This window comes from Akebia trifoliata, chromosome 16 (genome assembly GCF_017979445.1).
Source record: "Akebia trifoliata isolate Shusen 1 chromosome 16, ASM1797944v1, whole genome shotgun sequence".
NCBI classification, from domain to species: domain Eukaryota; kingdom Viridiplantae; phylum Streptophyta; class Magnoliopsida; order Ranunculales; family Lardizabalaceae; genus Akebia; species Akebia trifoliata.
Genome location: NC_141390.1, coordinates 4,409,292 through 4,430,084, shown reverse-complemented (window position 1 = coordinate 4,430,084; position 20,793 = coordinate 4,409,292). Strand labels below are relative to the sequence as shown.

Below are 20,793 nucleotides of genomic sequence, written 5' to 3'. Positions count from 1 at the left end.
AATTCTCGCTAGAATATTCTCTAAAAACGTTTTAATATTTCTGTCCAACCTCCATCATTCCATCATTTTCATAGGTTAATTTGAATCTTTCATTATTTAGGAGTCATAAAAAAGTGATCCTTAATTGGGAAAAAAATGCAATACCCAAAATCATCTACAATAAAGATAAAAAAATAAATAAAGAGAAAAACTAAATAAAATAAATCCAACTAAATAAAAAAAAACTAGGTCATCTTGGCAATGCTCCCATACTTGGGGTTTTTCAAGTTTGATCCTCAATAGTCCCCAGTGGAGTCGCCACTGAAAGCGCCCTCGATCCGTTGGGTGCGCGGATCCGCTTTTGACCCTTGAGGTTTGGGAGTCGCCACCTAGTTATTACAGTCTAGGAACCGATCAATGACTCTAAACGGATAAAAACTAATCTAAAACCAAAAAAAACTGAATTCGGGGAACAAGTTACGGGGTTGGAAGGTGTAAGGCACCAACCCCGCCCGGCCACAGCCGGTCTCTACTAAATTCCCAAGTAAATTACATTGCTAAAACCTAGATAAGAAAATAAATAAAAATAAAAGATTTACCTTTCCGATGGCAAGGACTTGGTTCCCTCAGATCTGACAAAAAGAACTCCTTGTACCGTGCTCCCTTGCTTCGTTCTGCTTCCGGATTTGACTTCTGATCTCCGAGGCAAGGTATCTCCTTGTTTTTGAATCTGAACTCTTCAAGTTCGTTGCGGATTTGGGGATGTTTTTAGAAGGCTTTTGGGTGTTTTCTAGACTAAAATTGAAGGAGGGATGTTAGCTAAGGAGTTGGGGCTCCAAAACTAGGGTTTATGGGGGGCTAGGGGAGCTTCTAGACCTACTTCTCTTAGGGTTTATCATTTTATCCGAAAATAGGGTGTGAGCACCTCTATTTATAGATGTTTTTAGGGGTTGATTTGGATAGAGTTAGTGTTTAATTAGAGATCTTTTAATTAGAGTTGTGTTTTAATTTGACTTGTTTTAGGTAGAATTGTATTTTAATTAGAATTGTTTTAGGTAGAATTGTGTTTTAATTCAAATTGTTTTAGGTAGAATTATTTTTAAGTTAGAACTCTATTAGATAGAGTTATTATTTAATTAGAATTCTATTATGACTTTTGGTCTTATTTGATTGACTTTTAATGTTTTGACTTTAGTCTTAATTGATTGACTTGACTTCAGTCTTGCTTAATTGACTTTAATTTTGACTTCAGTCTCACTTGATTGACTTTAATACCTTGACTTTAGTCTTGCTTGATTTACTTTTAATGTTTGGAGAAGGCCCCTTTCATTATTTCTTTAATTCTTTGGACCCCCAAATTGAGGGGTTCTTAAAGAAATATCTCACGAACCCTCAACAATTTTGCCTGAGAACCCGATTAATCGATTTTTTAGGTTCAAAATTTTAAATTAATTTCATTAATGTTTCACTTTAATTATTTAATATTTATTTATTAATTTCGAAATTTTTAATTATGAAAATTGTGAAATTACCGTTTTGCCCCCGGAGAGGACTTTTCACGTTTCAAGTCGGTTTTTAATGTTCCAGGATGTTTTAGAATCGATTTTTCATAAGGAATTCAATGGAAATATTAGTTTTTGTTATTTATGAAGTTTTTTTGTGTGAAATGGTTGTGAACTTTACGAGGGGCATTTTCGTAATTTTGTCAAATTCTGTTAAAATTGGTGAAATGATTTATTTGGTTCCGATTTGTTATTTTATGTGTTCGAGAGAGTTTTCCTAAGCGTAACGTAGGCTCTAGGGTTGTTTTGAGGTTAGGGATATTTTGGTAATTTGGTAATTTTTAGTGATTTTTATCGTGAAGTTTCTTTCTGGTCTGCAAGATGATGATTTCTATGTTTCTGGGGTCGTATTTTCCTAGCGTAGCGTAATTTCTAAGGTTTTGTCAGTTCGAGATACCTCATCCGGATTTCTGAAACATATCTGATAACAAAATAAAGCATTGGAATACACATCCATCATTGGGAATCATTGCAATCGGGTTGACGAGTTGATTAATCAGGCGGATGCAAAAATGGGGTGTCTACAGAGGCACACATCCAAGGTTGCCATTCAAGATCATATTGATCTTTGTATACAACTAACCATATGTACTGGAAAGAAGCATAATCTGTGATTACCGCTAATCAGAACAGTCGACTAATTTGCTTTGATATATGGCATTGACAGTGTATAAAATTATTAGATCAGCTGTTCAAAGCCAATAAAAGAACACCAAACAAAGTATAACTTTCAAGGATCAAAGCCAAATACAGTCATTTGAAATCAGCAAATGCATTAATTTCCATGCATCTAAAGATATTGATTATCAAAAAAGAAAAGAAAAAATGAATTTGAAAGCCTCTTCCTCACCATCTTAGCCATCACGTTTTCACTCACCATCTCCCTCATCTCAACCATGTTTTCATCCCCCATTCATCTTCATCTTCATCTTCTCCAGTCAATCGAACACCTCACCATTAAGACTAGCCCCCTCCATGATTCTCCTACCGCACCTCCTCGTGCTTAAAGCAGAATTTTCTGGTCTGTTAATCAATGGAAACCATGATAAATCAATGATTTGTTATGAGGGAGGTAATGTGGGTCTGCAAAGAGAAGAGCAGCCAATGAAAAAGCATCGATGGTTCCTATCCACTTTCACGTTAAGATGTGCAATATGTGGTCTAATCTTGGGTTCCTATCCACTTTCACCTGTTATGCAAAAGAGGTGTCAAAGATCTATAAAAACCGTCGCCACAGAAGAATTTAAAAAAAAAAAAAACATGTAAATTAATTAGAAATGAAATTGAAACATGGAATCATCAAACATGGAAACATATAAAAAAAATTCAAGAAGTCCCTTATTGGCTCCACCCCTGGACCTGGGCTCAATTCCCGCCAGCACTGAGTTACTGATCTCATTAAAATTTTCTTCTGTTGTGGATTGGCAGAAGAAAGAATAACTTATGTTGTTTCCGAAGATCGGTCTTCCCTGCTTACTTTTGTTTAGTTGCAGTTCTTTCAACTATTTTCCTTGAAAACTGATTGTTGCAGGATAATGCACCAACATGTGTGCCTAACATGTAAAAAATGCTGTTGGTGGCATTTAGGTGTATGTTATACCCTAAGATTTCATTTTTTATTATTTCCTTTTATTATTTTTTCGCTATGTCTCTTAGTTCAACACTTAAACAAACAGCAAGTCACTGAGGACTGTGCTAGCAAGCAACACTCAACCCATTGCACAATTCTTTCTCCATAAAACTCAAGAAAACCACCTCAAATTCCAAACCTTGAACTAAAATGTTTTTTGTATGGTCTTTTTACTGAGTTGCAACAGTGAAACTCCTTTAAGGGTTTCTTTCAAGAATTATTCTAAGCTGTTTTAGTTCAAATAGCAATTAAAACTTCGTTTTCCTACTTGCGAAACAGATCAATGTTTTATCATAATTTTTCATAATTTTATTTTAATTGCACCAATTCTATACTTGGCCTTTTTTTGTTAAACCATGCTTGGGAAGCTTATGCATATCTTAACCCATCAAAGTGCCTCACCCCATGCCTAAGCGATTAAAAACATTGCATTGACTACTTTCATTGTTAGTCTGAGTGATGGGTAACAGTTTTAACCTCAATCAATTCTTAATACATGGCATGTTGAGTTCAGTAATTAATCGTGACCTACAAAGACGATTGCAAAGTGAAAATTGATATGTTTGGGGGTCCCAACTCAAAACCAATTTGCAGTGAGTTTGTCAGTAAAATTAATGCCAAAGATCTCAGCTGCCGTTGCTAAACAACAACAGCTTTCCAGAGAGTGTTCCCAAACGCAGCCTATACGTGCATTTGAGCAAGGAAGTCACAATATAAAACCATGAAAGTCTTCACTTAATGACCTGAAAATTCAAGTCCTAAATACACAACCATCGGAATATCAAATAGACACAAATCTTACTTCTTTAGCATTTCAGGTTCTTGGAAATAAAATTGAAACATAAACATGAAAAACTGAGAAAAAAGAGAAAACCTGAAAAAATCAATCTTGAGAGAAGAAGCTTCCATTTCTCAGAAAGAAGATGGATTTCAATCAATATTTCCATGCAAATTCTCTTCCATAGCTACTAGACAGAACATTATTGAGAGATCAATAAAAAAAGGAACAAAAGAACACAATACAAGTAAATATTCAGATAAAAAAGAATCCAAAAGAGGAGAAAGTAAAAAGAGAAATGCTCAAACGAAACCTTCGAAGCCTGGCAACCAATGTAAAGTGTCATCTCTGATTCTGGTAAAGTGTTATCTTATTTCCAAAATCTCACATGTCTAGGTTGCACATTCATTGAAATCTATTTTGTAAAACTATGTCAGAGTTTGTTTGTTATAAAGAGTGAAATACATATTCATTCACATGTATCTTAGTTTAGTGAGACACTAAAGAAAACATATCCAAACATTCATTTTGAAAGTATGAATTTATTAATTCCAAATATGTGCAGCAGCAGTTGCACCAACAGGAAAGAACTTACAATACTCGGAGCTGGGGTAGTAGAATTTTAAACCATGAATACTTAATTGTGGTTTTGAAAATGGACGGCTATAGAACTTCCATGGAACTCTGAAAATTTAAAATTAAAGTTCAACAGTGAAAAATAACTTTCTAATTTTTTTCTGAAGTTCATAGAATTTTGTCCCCTAGAACTCTGAGACATCGGATCATGTTTTTGCACACCACAAGGTGAAGTTAATGACCCTTTGTAAGAGTTGAAATCTTATTAAATTAGTAAGGCTAGTTGGACTCCACGAATAATAATTAAAAAGGTAATGCTAAAGAAAAATACAAGATGCCCATACCATGTTGAAGGCAAATGGGATGCAAATGTATAGCAAATATAGCAACCTCTCTCTCTCTCTCTCTTCTTCCTCAGATTTTCCCCCTAATTTGTCTAGATGCGCCTACCCATTTTTGACTATCATTTTTCATGGATTTCAAATTCTATGTAAATTGACTTTCCATGCAATCAAACAGACCCTAATTGAAAATTAACGAACACAAGTTTAGTAATAAATAATAACAGAAGCATCTTTACCATGAGTAAATCCTGCATGATATGCTCGAGGAAAGGTGATCACAAACTCCCCAGGCTTTTGGACAGCCTTATAGAGAGGAACATCATGATCTAACAAAATATTTGGAGGGAACACATTTGTTTTTCCCAATAGTGCATCAAACGCACCAGACTCTCCCTTGGTCGATAGAAAATCACAAGTGTACACATGTTCCCAAACTACCTTTTCAAACTCGGGAGCTACATGACTTGGAATCCTGTACAAAGTTTTTAAAGCTCCACAGTGCTCATAATTTATACTGCCAGGTTGAAATGCACTCTCAGCACAAAGAACACAAAAATTAGGAATAGATGTTGAAACTCCATGGAGACCATTATTACCTATACAAGAAATGATCTTCCACATGCCATTCATACATATTGAATAGCATACCAATGTAAAGCATATGCTCTGTTATTCCCTGAAATACACCCAACAAAAGTCACATAGAGACTCAAAGCATGACAGTTAGAAATAATACAAATATTATTTAACTGGGGCATGTTTTCCATTTTTCTATAATATAATTTGTATCTATAACAAAAAGACTCTTTACACCCCTCAACACAAATGCTTGAAACCTTGTCTACCACAAAAGAAGCTGATTTAGTGAGAAACTTTAAGGGTATTACCTAATTATGCAAACAAGTGTCCACAACACAAACTAAAAATCATACAGAGAGGGTGGTTGAGACGATACAAGGAAGATATTGCATGACCACAAAATAAAATTGAATTTTAAAGCAACTTTAGTAAAAACAAATTTGATTGATTAAGAAACTCATTTGTTTTTTTTGTTCTCTCTCTCTTTTTTTAATCTCAAATTGGAAAAGAGGGCAGTATTAAATCATTGAAAATAAAACAAAAAAAAAAATTTCTACCAAAAGAAAACACAAAAAAAGGAAGTAAAAATACAAAAATCAACACCTTCAGGTTCCATTTGCTTTTCCCAAGTTGATCCTTGGGTGAAGATGAAAATGCACTACCCTCATTATCTTATGCATACTCACTAGATTTAGTCTTGCCACCAGCTATTCCATGCCAAAATTCCTTTGTAAACTTGAAAATGTGACTTTGTCATCCAAATCCCACTCAGCAAGTCAAAGAGATTGCACTCTAGTTGTAAGCTTTCTCCATCATCAATACAATGCCAACATGAACTGAGGAAACAATCTTGCATATTCCTGAAATTCAATTTGTTGTGATTTAGTCTAGAAAAAAAGGAAAACATACCCCAATCCATAGTCTAATGACCTTTGTGATTTATTAATGTAGTACTACAGTCCCAAGATCCAAGAGATGAGCCAAAATACACTCTTCTGTTTAATAAGAAGTTTCAAACACGACATTGATTGATTATGCAACATAACACAAATTCGGAAAGGACTAAGGTTTAGCTGCACAAATAAACAAGGCCCAATAAAATCTAGAAAATAAATGCAGAGAAAAAAAAATTATTTCACTAAACAAGGGAAAACAAAGGTCGTCATATCTGCAGTTGAAAGTCATACAGTTCGACTAAATCTAAAGTGCAATTAGATATATTTGTCCATTTGACTTAAGAATATAGACTTTGATTTGAAATACATAAGACATCCGTTAAGCATTCAAGACATGCCCAGGTGTAACGACCATAACATCTGTCACCTAGAGTTAGGTGTAAGCTCGCCTTGGAGCTACCCGAGAGCACCCATGTAACAGTATGTAAGGCTCAATACGAAGCCATGTCAGCCCCCGTACCAGGGCATATCTATTAGCTTAGAGGTACATGTCAGCCCTGTGCCAGGGCATATCAGTTAGTTTAGTGGCATTTCTGTAATAAGGGAGTGTGACCGGCCTCCACTTTTGATGTTTCCTTCTGGAAACCTAGGAAAGACTTAGCGTACTCTTTGTAGGAAGGGTGTCTAGTACTTCCCAATCCCCAGCCTACACCCACGTTGATTGAAGCCCGCAAGCCTAGCTCTGTGGAAGTCCCGCGTGTCATAGGATCATCTATTACTTTGTAACGTACCTTTATGCTTTTGTAACGCGTTACCCCGTGTAATCAATATTATATCAACAAAGTTGCTTCCGAGCTTTGTCTCGTGTTGCCTCGTTTACTTGCTTGCTAGCTACGTTTGGTGTGTACAATCATTTTACAAGCTTGCAAGTGGATTTGACCCCATTGCGCCGCATGACCTTGTTTCGAAAGAAATACGGCCGTGACAGTTGGTATCAGAGCTACAAGTTTTTGAACATAGTTGGTATTTCAACCACGTTGGTCCAAGTTCACGTTGGTTTTACCCCTAGCTCTTCCCCCAGTTTCTATGTAGTTCACGCGAACGATGGCAAGAGGAGCTACAAGTACCGCAGACCAACCCGCTCCAAACACACCACCACCACGTACAAACAAGGAACGTATTGAGGTATTAGAAGATAAGATGGCCATGTTATCCGGTCTCATTGATAGAATTACGCAATTAGATGGTCGCCAACACACGCTAGAAGAAGAATCCGTAACCTTCAGAGCTAGAGTAGATGACCTCGAGGAAGATACCCGAAGAACCCTAGCCACCTTACAGGAACAAATTACAGAGCTCACTACGAAGGTAGGTCTCCTAGTCCAAGCCATCGCTAATGATCGGCTTACCAGTAGTGATGCTTCTCCCTTACGCTTGCGAGTACCCAAGCCACACACCTTCGATGATGTTCGCCATGCGAAAGAGCTCGAGAATTTCCTGTTCGACATGGAGTAGTACTTCCGTGCAGCTCGACCGGATTCAGAAGAGGTAAAAGTAACAACTGCTTCTATGTATCTTGCAGGTGACGCCAAACTATGGTGGCGAACTAAATACATCGAGATGGAAAGTGGCCAATGTTCCATTGATACATGGGAGGACCTCAAGAAAGAGTTGAAGCGCCAATTCTTACCAGAGAATGTGGAGTTCATTGCCCGCAGAAAGTTGAGGCAACTCCAACACACAGGTACAGTTCACAAGTACGTTAAACAGTTTTTCGCCTTGATGCTTGATATCTGTGACATGTCAGAGAAAGACAAGCTGTTCTCATTCCAAGAAGGACTCAAGCCTTGGTTTTAGACAGAGCTCCAACGGCAACATGTGCAAGGTCTCGTGTCTGCCATTGCAGCAGCCAAGCGGTTGACTGATTATACTCCCACAGAAGGGAGCCAATAGTGTATACCCTCAGTCGAAGGGGTACTACTCGCAGCAACATGGGCACACAAAGAAGTTCTCGAATGGCAAGAATGGAGGGCACAGACAAAGTTCTAGTCCGGGATCCTCACGGAATTCCTCCCCTTCACAGAGTAGAAGTACCTCACCAGTCAAGCGTCGTCACAAACACGTATATATGTTTTGTGTGGTGAGCCTCACAAGACATTTACTTGCAGTTCCGCTTTATGAGTTCAAAGTTGTCATTGGGATGGATTTCATGCGATAGAACAGGGTTGTACTGATGCCATTCGCCAATACATTGGGCATGCTAGGTGAATGTCCAAGCTTCGTTCCCGTCTCCACAGGCAAGGAAGAGGGAAAGTTGATTTCAGCCATTCAGGTGAAGAAAGGATCGAAGAAAGGTAAGCAAACGTACATTGCTTCCTTGAGAGTTGAATCCGAAGAATAGGACCATAGTTCAACTCCCACACAAGTTATACATGTTTTAGCAGAAGTTGATAACGTGATAGCAAATGAGCTTCCGAAGACACTACATCCACGTAGGTCGATAGATCATCAGAATGAATTGCTACTTAGTGCCACACCTCCTACAGAGAGGCCTTTCAGGATGAATCCTCCAAGACTAGCTGATTTAAGTAAGCAGCAGTATAGGCCTTTGCGACATTGTGTCGATTTTTGAGCATCGACGAAGATCACCATCAAAAATAGGTATCCTATCCAGCAAGTTGCCGACTTGTTTGATAAACTTGGGACAGCCAAGTACTCTTCAAGATTGGGTTTGAGATCAGGTTACTGCCAGATTCAAGTTGCAGATGAAGCCCCGCAGTTACTTCGTTAGAGTGTCAACAAGAATTGGGATGTGCCCAGCAGTATTGTCAGCGTCAGAGATTCAGGAGTCACAAGGAAGTTATGGGACGGACCGTGCAGATTACTTGGATTTTAGCTTGACTTTCCAACCAGTGTACATCATCAATCAGATTGGCCAGTGGAGAGATTTAATTCTGTGTTGGAGTATTTCAGGCATTTTGCCAATGCCGATCATGAGACTTGGGCGAATTTGTTCAATTCCACCTTTCATAAGAACTCTTCCTCCAATAAGAGTACTTTTAAACTTATCATAGGCCAACAGTGTTTAACTTCTCACACTATTGTTTCAGGCTACAGGAGACACAGTCCAGGGACGTACAGGTTTGCTAAACTCTGATTATCGTACAGGTTACGCAACATTCACTCTGTCATCCATGCAAGAAGTCTCAAGCCGTATCATGCAGATCCAAGATATCCCGCGTGCAGCATTCCAACACGTACATCTTCTCATTCAGCTATTCAGCCAGAGCGTGTTGTCGACAAAATTCTTGAAGATGTCAATTCAGCAGCAGTTCCATCCAGCAACAGCAGCAGCAACACGTGGAATACTTCGTCACACATGAAAACATGCCAGAATTTGAAGCTACACAGGAGAGTGCAGAGAACCTACAACCTTTCAAGCAGAAGATTGAAGAGTGTGCCAGGTCAATGAGACGAGGATATCTGCAGAATAGTGGGGGAGTCTGTAATGGCCATAACATTTGTCACCTAGAGTTAGGTGTAAGCTCGCCCTGGAGCTACCTGGGAGCACCCATGTAACAGTATGTAAGGCTCAATATGAAGCCATGTCAGCCCCTGTACCAGGGCATATCTGTTAGCTTAGAGGTACATGTCAACCCTGTGCCAGGGCATATCTGTTAGCTTAGTGGCATTTATGTAATCAGGGAGTATGACCGGCCTCCACTTTTGATGTTTCCTTTTGGATACCTAGGAAAGACTTAGCGTACTCTTTGTAGGAAGGGTGTCTAGTGCTTCCCAATCCCCGGCCTACACCCACGTTGATTGAAGCCCGCAAGCCCAGCTCCGTGGAAGTCCCGCTTGTCATAGGATCATCTATTGCTTTGTAACGCACATTTATGCTTTTGTAACGTGTTACCCCGTGTAATCAATATTATATCAACAAAGTTGCCTCCGGACTTTGCCTCGTTTACTTGTTTGCTGGCTACGTTTGGTGTGTACGATCATTTTACAGGCTTGCAAGTGGATTTGACCCCCTTGCGCCGCATGACTTCGCTTCGAAAGAAATATGGCCGCGACACCAGGGATATCAACCCCATGGAAAATATACAACCATCACAATACAAAGCACAATGACATATCCTCAATGAGGCTAAAACATTATTATCTAGAACCTATGCTGGACAGTTATGCCACAGCCATGTAATAAACAACTTGAACGCCAATTATCCAAGGACTCACAAGGGTGACTTGAGTTTTCTTCCTCTTTTGTTCATTTTCTTTTTCTTGATATGCAAAACATAAACCATATGTTGAGAGTCATAGCCTTCTAAATATAGAGTTTTTATATGAAAACTTACAATAAATGTCAGATCACATAAAGGCCTACATATTCTGCTATATAACTTTATTACCATTTGTAGACACCCGAATTTGAGCGGGCCCTCGACGCCAAAATACCCAAAAACAAAAATAAAAACCGTATTGGGCCCTCAAAGCCCATACCTTCAAAAGTCTTGTTTTCCTCAAAATAAATGGGCCAATCCTATTCACGTGGCCCATGAATCCCAAAACCATCTATTCCACCCAAGCCCAATCATTCTTATTAAATCCAAGTCCATCCTCATTACCATTCAATTCCCTATCCAAGCCCACACCCAAACCCAAACTACTTTATCCAACATTAACCCAACCCAATCTAAACCCAACTCCTAACCTAAGCCCAATTCACTACCCAAACCCAATCCAACCTAGCAATCTCATCAAACCAATCACCAACTAAATACACAAAATGGACACAGTCATCAGCTCCTCCACCTCCTCATCTAATCAACTCAACCCATAACCCTACCCTAACCTAACCTATTCCCCATCCTCTCATCATCAACCATCAATACCACAACCCATACCCTACACACCCTAACCTATTACCCATCCTCTCATCATCAACCACCAACATTACAACCCATACCCTACATACTCTAACACTATCAACCACCCACATCACAACCCATATCTCCCACACCTCAACCATCACTTTCCCTTAAAACACTCCCATAAAATCACCTCAACCCATACCTCAACCCATACCTCCCATACTCTTCTCTCTAATCATCCAACCACCATCACCAATCAACTAATCTCTTCATCCCAACATTTGCCACATGTCATCATCCCTTCAATCCTCTCAAAATCAAACCAATCACTACTCATCTCTCTAAATCAAACACCATACCTCTTCAACCATCTCAACACTCCTTCTCCAAACAACTCCCTTACACCACCATTCCTCCCATCAACCATCACTCATCTCACCCCACCAAACACTCTACCCAAATGGATTTGGGTAAGATCCAAACCATTTGGGTTAAAACACAACCCATTTCCCTCATTACAAAACTACCCTTATTTCTCCCTCAAATTGCATACCCCTCTCCTCTCAAACCCATGCCATTATCCATTATTCTCTTCATTCACCCTATTATACCCTTAAAATAACCTCCCAACCTCTATAAAAACCCCTCCATTCTCCCCTCACCACAACTAATGAAAATTTGACAAAAAACCCTCTAAAAAATCACAACTCACCACAACTCTCTCTACTCTCAACACCTCACTCTCAACTCAACTCAATCTTCTACAACCTCAAGCAAGTCCAAGTCAACTCAAGGGAAGACATACTTGAAGATCAAGATTGGGACAAGGTGGGTTCAACAAAAGGAACACCCCCTCCACATCCCCTCTTCTACTTTCCCCCTTTCCTACACACTCACACACACCCCATGGGTTAAATCACCAAAGGGCCCCTTCTTCATAAGGGTGCCCTTAATGATTGAAACCAACATTAAAAGTCCCTCACACTTGAGGGCACACATCGAATTTTTCTTCAATTTTATTTTATTTTTATTTTAAAATACCGAATCCGAGGTTACCACGTTACGTGGATGGAGTAGGGTGCCTAACACCTTCCCTACTCCATAAATGGACCCCCTTACCTTTGAATCAAGGTTGGACCAAATATGTACCCTATCCATACGAGAGTCATCAACATGTCAAAATGCCATTTTTTCAAAGAAAAACAATTTCGGGTGACCATTCACACCCCTTTCCGAAAATGAATGGTGGCGACTCCAAAACACCCCAAAGTGGAGGGATGTTTCAAAAATATTAAAAATCCCGTGTCCACACCATTAAAAGGAAATAATACGTCTAATCTCAAAATGTTCATTAAATATTTCTTGAGAACTTTCAAATGATGCTCATTGTTGACATTTTGAGGTGGTCCACTATTTCTTAAGCCTAAACTATAAGACAAAAATGTAAATCACTCTTGAACATGCATTAATACCATGGCTTAGAATGAAATATTTTAGAAAATGTTGGCATTTATACTCATCAAGTTTTTTACAGCAATTTTCTTCTATTAGTTGAAGGTCAACACCTCCTATAAAAGCAAGAGGGGAACTAAAAGCTAAAAGGAGGTGTAATCTTATTATGGAATAATATCACCCACTTATAGGCCCGAGTAGATTGCCATATTTCATTACTGCTCCTCAATGACCCCAAAAGACATAAAAATGGATCATGTCTCAGACTAATTCCAAGATTACCCAATCTTCTTCAAAACATACCCAATGATCTGATTGAACATGAAAGTGATTAGGTGAAGGCTTATAGACCCCGGATTTTTGGGATAAGGTTCTGATGATCATAAAGGTAAAACTGAAGCATCTAATTCAAGCTTCTCAAGTTTTCATATAATATTGGAAGGAAATGTTCACTTACCATTAGGAAGAAACACCACTAGTACATCAAAAATTAAATCGCCATTGCTAACATCCAAGATTCATCAATGGCAAAAAGGGGAACGAATCAGAATCTTGATTGAAATATAATGGAGCTTGGTTTTGAAGTCATGAAATAGAACTCAAATCAATCCCCAACACCGACTCAAGAACTCCAAATCCACCAATCTTTCTATTACAATCTCTCCGAAACCTCACCCAAAACTCATCAAATACACTCTCTATTCCTTTTATGTTTGATTGCATGAAAAGTGACTTTTCATGGAATTTGAAATCCATGGAAAAATAGTTGTGGAAAATAGGTAGGGTTGGAAAATCAAATTCTATTGTTTGATTTTACTTGGATAAAATAATGGGAAAATTATGAGGAAAAAGAATGAGAGGAGGAGGAGGAGAAAGAAGATGAGAGGAGAGGGAGAGGAAGAAGTAGATGAGGAGGATGTGGTGGTGGCGGCGGTGGCGGTGGTAGTGGAGGTAACGAAGAAGAGGGGAAAACATGGTGGTGGAGGTGGTGGTAGTGGCAGTAGGGACGGTGGCGGCAGAGATAAGTGATGAAGAAGATGATGAAGAATATGAGGGGCGAACATGGTAGCAAAGGAGGTGAGAGAAAGAGAGAAGGTCACTAGAGATGGTGATGACAGTGACAACGACGGCAAGGTTAGTGTGATGGTGGTGGTGGTGGCAGGGAAGAAGAAGATATGAGTGGGAAAGAATTAGGGATGGAAAATATGGGTGGACTTTTTGATTGAGGTGAAAAATGAATTTTCATTTCCATGGGCAATCAAACACTTGAAAAATGTCATTTTCCATGGAAATTGATTTTCCACCTTATTTTCCATGTGCAATCAAACATACCCTAAATTTCCAATCAAGTAACATATGTTGCATACTGTACAATGTGTTTATTAAATAACCTTTCCACCTAAGAATATCATATATCAACTATACAGATTCATATGGTACAGATCCATCCAACCTACATTGTTCCAAAATAATATAAATTACAAAAGAAATGGAGTTCAAAAGAAACCCTAAAATAATCGAATTTTTATATAATGGATCTCTGATCTAGTTTAACTTAAAAAGAGCTCTTCCGAACTCCATATTAACATAGTTCAAAAATGGTCTGAATCTATTATAATTTACTCATAAAAAATCAAAAATCTACTATCACAATCATTTGAACTAAAGAGAACCTTTATCATCGAAGAAAAACAATGAAGAAATATAAATAAATCAAAGACAAGAAATTGATACTTAAAACCATTACTAATCAAGATAGATCTATCAGATCTAAGAAAACAACAAGATTTACCATAGAGAATAACTGCTAACAAGATCAAAGACCCACGATTTCTTTAGTATCCATCCATGGTGTTAGGGTTTGTGTTCTTTCTCTCTCAGAGGTGGGAAATAGAATGATAGATCTCTCTCTTCAAGCAATTTTTTGAACTTAGGAAAAATAAGAACCCTAAAAAGATTAAACCCTCAATTGAGTTTGATTTGAAGATTAGGAGGAGAAGTCGAAGACGATGACTGAATCCATAAATTAAGGGAAAAATATGATTAGATAGACAAATTTAAAAAAAAAAACCCTATGTTGAGGAGAAACGTAATTGGAGTGGAGATCTTTGGGGAAAACCCTCAACCTTGCTCGATTGTGCGTATTAGGGCAAAAACGATTTGGAACACCTTATGTTCGACAGAGTAAAACGATTGTCCAAATTTGTCTTCCACAGCGACAATAAAGTTGAACGAAAACAAAGTCATCTTTCATGGGACAACTGATGAAGGTTGTCGTTGCAGAACCACTACTTTGGTAAGTCGTTAATACCGCTATTTAGATGTCGCTATTTGCTTCTTATGACGTGGTGAATATTTAATGGTAAGGTCGAATAGCTTAAACTTGAATGGTTTGGGGGATAAAATTCAAAGATTTTCAATTAGAGATTGAAAAAATGGGCATTTAAGTCATTTTTCATTAGCCTGTGAGAGAAGACCCAAGTCAAGGGGCAATGCCATCGGTTCAAAAACATAGATTATCACAAATATTCACCAAAACGCTTACATGCCCCCCTCAACCTCAGTCTTATCCATTAAACAAAGGTAAGTGATCTCAGTACACTCTTCAACCTAAAACCAAAAACCTTTCTAGCTCAATCTCTTCCCAAAACCAGTCATTTCAATCTCTTCGGTAAACATTTTTTACTTTAAATTTCAAAAGTTTAATCTAGCTTAAGCTTCAAATTAAAGAACAAGATAAGAATTTTTGAAGTAGAAGATGGTGAGAATTTTTATAGAAAATTTTAGGGTTTTATATAAGGCAATGACCAAAACAATGGATTGAGGCTGAGTTAAAAAATAAAAATTAATTTTCTATAGAGGTTGAAGTGCTTGAATATGATTGATTTTAGGGAGGAAAAAAAAAGTTTAGTTTTTTGGTTACAAGTTGAAAATGAGGGTATTACTGTCAATTTTTTTTGTTTAGTCTATAAGAAAAGAAATGGTCAAAGGGGCGTGATATTAGTTTGAAAACAAATGTGGGGAATCTCAACTATTCACAGAAGTGTAGAGAGGTGTCTAATAACTATAAAATTGTTTGTAACTCGGGTTTTCAGTCAAAATTGTGAAAAAAAAAAAAAAAACACACTATATCATCACCAAGAAACACTGCCCAACAATAAAAATAAAAAAAAATTAAGAACAATAAGAAAGCTTTATACTAACAGCCGAGAATTACATAGTGAAATTCATTTCAAACTATCTATCCTTGGAAAAAAAATAAAGACCTTATCCTACACCTAACTTACTAATTGACACAAAGTGTCATTTGCACACACACACTGACACACACACATACCCAAAAAAAATATATATATAGTATAAAACAAAGAAATATAGATTATTCGACATGTTCTAAATGTACTTGATCCTTCCAGTGATTAAATTATACTAATAAGATTGTCTTTGTTGATCAACTTAAACACATTTCTCCCATTTGGACAATTCTGAAATGTACGCACATGTGGGATTAAGGCATTTACAAGTCGTTTGTAAAGATCATAACGTTCCATCTGGAAAAAAAAAGCAATAATAGCTTTTTCTTTAGAACTTAAATCAATGTGCAAACTTAAGAAGGGTAAATTGAAAAAACAGAATAGGAAGCGGAAAAAAATTACCTTTGTGATCTTTAGTGCTGTTTGGATCACATAGTTCCCGTATGGATGTCCAACTAATTGATCCAATTTTTCACTGAAGAGGAGATCCACAACCACAAACTCCATTCCCATATATGTTAAGCATTTCTCTACGACGTGGCTACCATGTTTCTGCGTGGAAAGCTGCGCAAAGTTTCCTTCAAGATTTTTGCATATAATTCCTATGATGTATGGGTTCTTGACATCAAGGACACTCTGCACTACATAATTCCTGTAGGAAAAAAATAATTAAACGACCAAAGAAGTCTAGGAAGAAAATCAAATTTATACTCGAAATTGAGTTTTATTTATAGGAAATGTGTTTAATACCCGTAAGCATCCTCCGAGAGAAACAAAGAGTTGTTTGATATCTCCATTAGAAGTTCTTCCCTACGGGGACTTGGTATGGTTTTGATGACATTGTTGAGGGTGATGCAACCCTGTTCATGTGTCGCCAATTCGATACAATTCTTGATTGCCACAATGTATATGTACTGCAATCAAATAAGATTGAGCTTCAAAAATTGGTTAATGAGACAAAAATGAGTGGTAAGAATATTAGGAAACTAAAATTACCTCGTTTTGTCTATAATCAAGGTGATTTAAGCAATACTCGATCAAATGGAACCCTGTTTTGCTTTTCATCAAACATTTCAGTCCAGGCACTAGGGACTCCATCACATAAGGTATTAATCGTTGATTTAGTGTTTTAAGCCTTTTGATGAGCTTCTGAACAGAACATGTTCTGTGTGAATGTGGGAAACCATTAGTATAACATGATCTCTACGCAAGTATTAGGTTAAAATATGGAAATAAATAAAAGTTTTGGTAAATATATGTAACCAGATGCAATTTAAAAATATTAGAATTTATTCGGTTACGCTAATAATTTTTTTATACAAATGAATACAATTGTACGGTTCAAGTTATAAATAAACCTTTGTACCCCTTTGGTTTTATTAGAACGAATGTAAGATATACAGATAAATTTACACTTCGATTTGTACAATTTAATCTGCTTGTGTAAAAAATTATTTACATAACAGGGTAAAAATTCTAACATTTTTATAAATATTTCACATCTTATTTGATTATGTAATTTTTAAACACTTTTATCAATCTACGAAAAAAACTCGTAGAACAAATAAGCTATATAGGATTCATACCCGTATTGATCATCTGCCACGACGTAAAGACCTTCTTGTGTTGTGAGTTTGTACACAATCCTTGTTATATCAATATAATTGCAGAATTCGAGTAGTTTTTGAAAGAAATAATTCCCGACTTTGTCACACATAATAACAAATATGTAATGGATAATTCCATCGATAATCTTCTCTATGCTTGAAGGGTATCTCTCAACCAAAATTCTCTGCAAAAATTGAGATCCGATTTGATTCTCAACCATCATGACTATGTCATTCCCTTGTAGTTCGTCGAATAAGCTCAGGTCTCCAAGTAGGAGTTTATAAACCTTTTCATACGACCAACCACCCAAATCCATCAGCTTGTACACAAGAAATCGATTACTTGAAACCTCCTCCTCAATGGATCCATTGGATTCAATTCGGGTAAAACCTCTATAATTCAAAAATCTAGTTGAATTCAAACTGTTTCGTTCCATGGTTGAATTCATGGGCCTAGACAAATTGGGTGTCATTGGAACCAGACCCGTTCTTTCTGTAATCCTGTTTCGATCAAAAGGGTTTGGTCGATTTCTGAAAAAATAGTCATTACCACTACTAACCCGATTCTCGGGACCACCAAGATCATATCCCATACTTAAAATCGGAGAATCTCCAACCGGATAAGTAAAAGTATTGTTTACAGAGTTACCTCTACCACGAATATTGTAAGTCATCGGAGCTGTCAATGATCCCTGAAATTGCCTATTTGGCATGATTTCATGCTCTACTGATGGAATTTGAGTCAAACCCGACAACCTAGTTTCTGAGTTTTGAGCCAAACCAGCTTCAGAACTTGAATCAAAATTGGTTGAATTGATCTGTAAATTAGTACCATGAGCAGGAACATTGTTGTGACTGCGAGACCAAAGATTTTGAAACATATGTAGAAGGTCGCTGTAGTCCCGAGATTGATTAAAGGTTCCTGACTGAGAAGACGAAGACGGAAGATGGCTATGGTCCTCCATGATTGTTGCAGAGAGGAGAGAACAGAAGAGAAGGGCGAGAGAAGTTGATAGAAGGCAAGTTTGAGAGGGAAGAATGTCTATAATTCTATTTATAATTCAGAGTTTGTTTTCCGTTATTTGGTGGGAGTGGGAAGCCTAGTACTACTGCGCTGCTACTTGCTGAATTCTACGGTACTTTTTTAAATTAAAAAGACAGAAATAACCTCTGTGGTTTAGCCTAAATTTTCTGAATTTAATGGTGTAAACCGACATTTCATTAGCAAAATTTGAACATAACGATATTGCTTGATTTTGTTTAAGTCTCTAAAAGCTTTCCTAATTTCATATTTTAGTTTCTTTAAACTATTCATTAAAGAATTCGGAAAGAAAGTATCGTATTATAGTGCAAGTGGCATTGAATGATGTTTTTGAGAATGGAATTTTAGTAATACCCCTTTAAAAAGTGATAATATTAGGCTTACCTCCTTGCAAATTAGGGGTACACATTGGAGCAGGTCAAACCGAGAATCGAACCGAACCAAAGCCTTTTGGATTAGATTGGATCAGTTTTAGCATGATTCGGTTCAGTTCTGGATTGTAAAAAAAATATCGATTGATTTGGTTTGATTCCGATTTAGAGGTATAATAGAATCAAACTTAACTGAAAATCGAACCAATATATGTATATTTATTATATAATATTTATATTTATTTTAAAATAAAATAAATCCAAAGACAAAACATCAAACCTATCTTTTTTTCATCTATTCTCTTTTCTTCAAGTACTATGAAGACATACCCTTGCCGTCGTCTCCCTCACCAACCGAGTCGCCACCTTGTTGGAAAATCGAAGAGGTAACCTAACTCTCTCTATCTCTCATTGATATGTCCAACATGTTAGGATTCTTTCAGATTTGAGGATGAAAAGGGGAGCTAGCCTAACTAACTTAGTAAGATTTGAAAACTTACTAAAGATTGTTAAACTCATCTTGTGGCATCCAAAAATATGGTCGACCTCAAAGATGTAGAGTACAAAATTCTATGATCATTCAAAAAAAGAAAAAATATATTTTTTTTTTATTGTTACATTTTAATTTTAAAATTAGGAGTTCGTGAGAATTTAGTAACCGCGCATCCATTTTAAAACCTTGGATCAAGCTCAAAGATCATTTTTTAAAAATATATTTTTATTGAATTTGATATTTTTTTTTTCTATGAAATCTATAAGGCAATGATATTGGATTGTTGATTTGGTAATCCATTTGAGCTCAAGGACTCTTAGTTAGATTTGAAATCTTACAAAGTTGTAAGAAAAGTGTTTCTTTTCACAATACACATACCTCATCCAAGTCACGAAGGAGTTAGAAGATGTAGGAGAAACCAAAATGTTGGACAGTCCAGCGATTTCAATAAACGTTAAAGGGTTCAACGTGTTAAATCAGTTTTGGTAATTTGTTAAAAATAATAATTTTTAATAATTAATTAACTTTTTTAATCTTTCTTAGTATTTCTCTAATTTTTATTACATCATATAATCTATAAACACCTAAAATTTAGAGCAAATTGAGCCTTTGAACTAATTTCAATCATATCAAGTAGCCCCATTGATTTCTGACCATTTGATTCAAACATTTTACTGTGGGAGTTATGGATATATGAGGTTCAAAGGAAAAGATTAAAGGAAAAAAAAATTCATTAGGTTTGTTAGTCAACTAATTAATAAATGAAAATATTAAAAGATGGTATGTTCGCATTGTTGGATACAAAATCTTGGTAATATATATCATAGAGTGGGACTGTTGTCCAACTGCTATGTTGATGAATGAAATTTGTCATTCTCTTTTGAATTTTGATAATAAGCTTGGAAACAATAAACCTCCTTAAATAGCTGAGCTTTGGGCCAGTTAGAAACCAATACTTGTATCGATTATGGGGTATGTTTTGTAAAATTTTGGATGATCTTATTAGTTGGGAGTGAGTATTGATCAATAATTTTTTAATGTTTTCATGTGCTTTTGTTTGTAATGTTGTACAAAATAGAAGTTTCTTTCACCATAATTCATAAGATTGACATGTTATTCTATTAAATGGTTTGTATTTTATAGTTCATCTCTTCATAACCTATTATTAATAGAAATGTTAATGGAATCTCTTTGCAAATCTTTGGATTCCAAATTTTTTTATAATACAAGATATTAAATTTCAATACCTATACTTCGTAAGATTATCTAAAAGTTATATATCTACAATATTTTGAGAAGATTGGTCCTATTATTGTGTCTTTTTTCGATCTATGATGATTCTTAACCTACTCTCAT

The 20,793-nt window shown here is 36.6% G+C and overlaps 1 protein-coding gene and 1 long non-coding RNA gene across 2 annotated transcripts; both read right to left on the bottom strand.

Moving 5' to 3' along the window:
* Window positions 1-4,867: 4,867 nt before the first annotated feature.
* On the bottom strand, window positions 4,868-6,282 carry LOC147382373 (uncharacterized). The gene is made up of 3 exons (XR_015173961.1): window positions 6,135-6,282; window positions 5,466-5,545; window positions 4,868-5,383 (listed from the first exon to the last, which is right to left on the bottom strand). It is a non-coding gene; the product is annotated as an uncharacterized LOC147382373 (long non-coding RNA).
* A 9,807-nt stretch (window positions 6,283-16,089) lies between these two features.
* Window positions 16,090-18,534, bottom strand: LOC147382372 (putative pumilio homolog 8, chloroplastic). The gene is made up of 5 exons (XM_086428539.1): window positions 17,511-18,534; window positions 16,921-17,089; window positions 16,675-16,838; window positions 16,327-16,576; window positions 16,090-16,221 (listed from the first exon to the last, which is right to left on the bottom strand). The coding sequence occupies exons 1-5, from the start codon at window positions 18,494-18,496 to the stop codon at window positions 16,090-16,092; spliced, it is 1,701 nt and encodes a 566-aa protein (XP_086284665.1). The 5' UTR covers window positions 18,497-18,534.
* Between the last annotated feature and the right edge of the window lie 2,259 nt (window positions 18,535-20,793).

Excerpts from the sequence above, each read along its gene's own strand:
- LOC147382372 (XM_086428539.1), bottom strand. The coding sequence starts at position 18,496 with ATGGAGGACCATAGCCATCTTCCGTCTTCGTCTTCTCAGTCAGGAACC. Across the intron at positions 17,090-17,510 it reads GTGGCAGATGATCAATACGG|AACATGTTCTGTTCAGAAGC; the intron begins GTATGAATCCTA and ends ACATTCACACAG. Across the intron at positions 16,839-16,920 it reads TTGATTATAGACAAAACGAG|TACATATACATTGTGGCAAT; the intron begins GTAATTTTAGTT and ends ATTTGATTGCAG.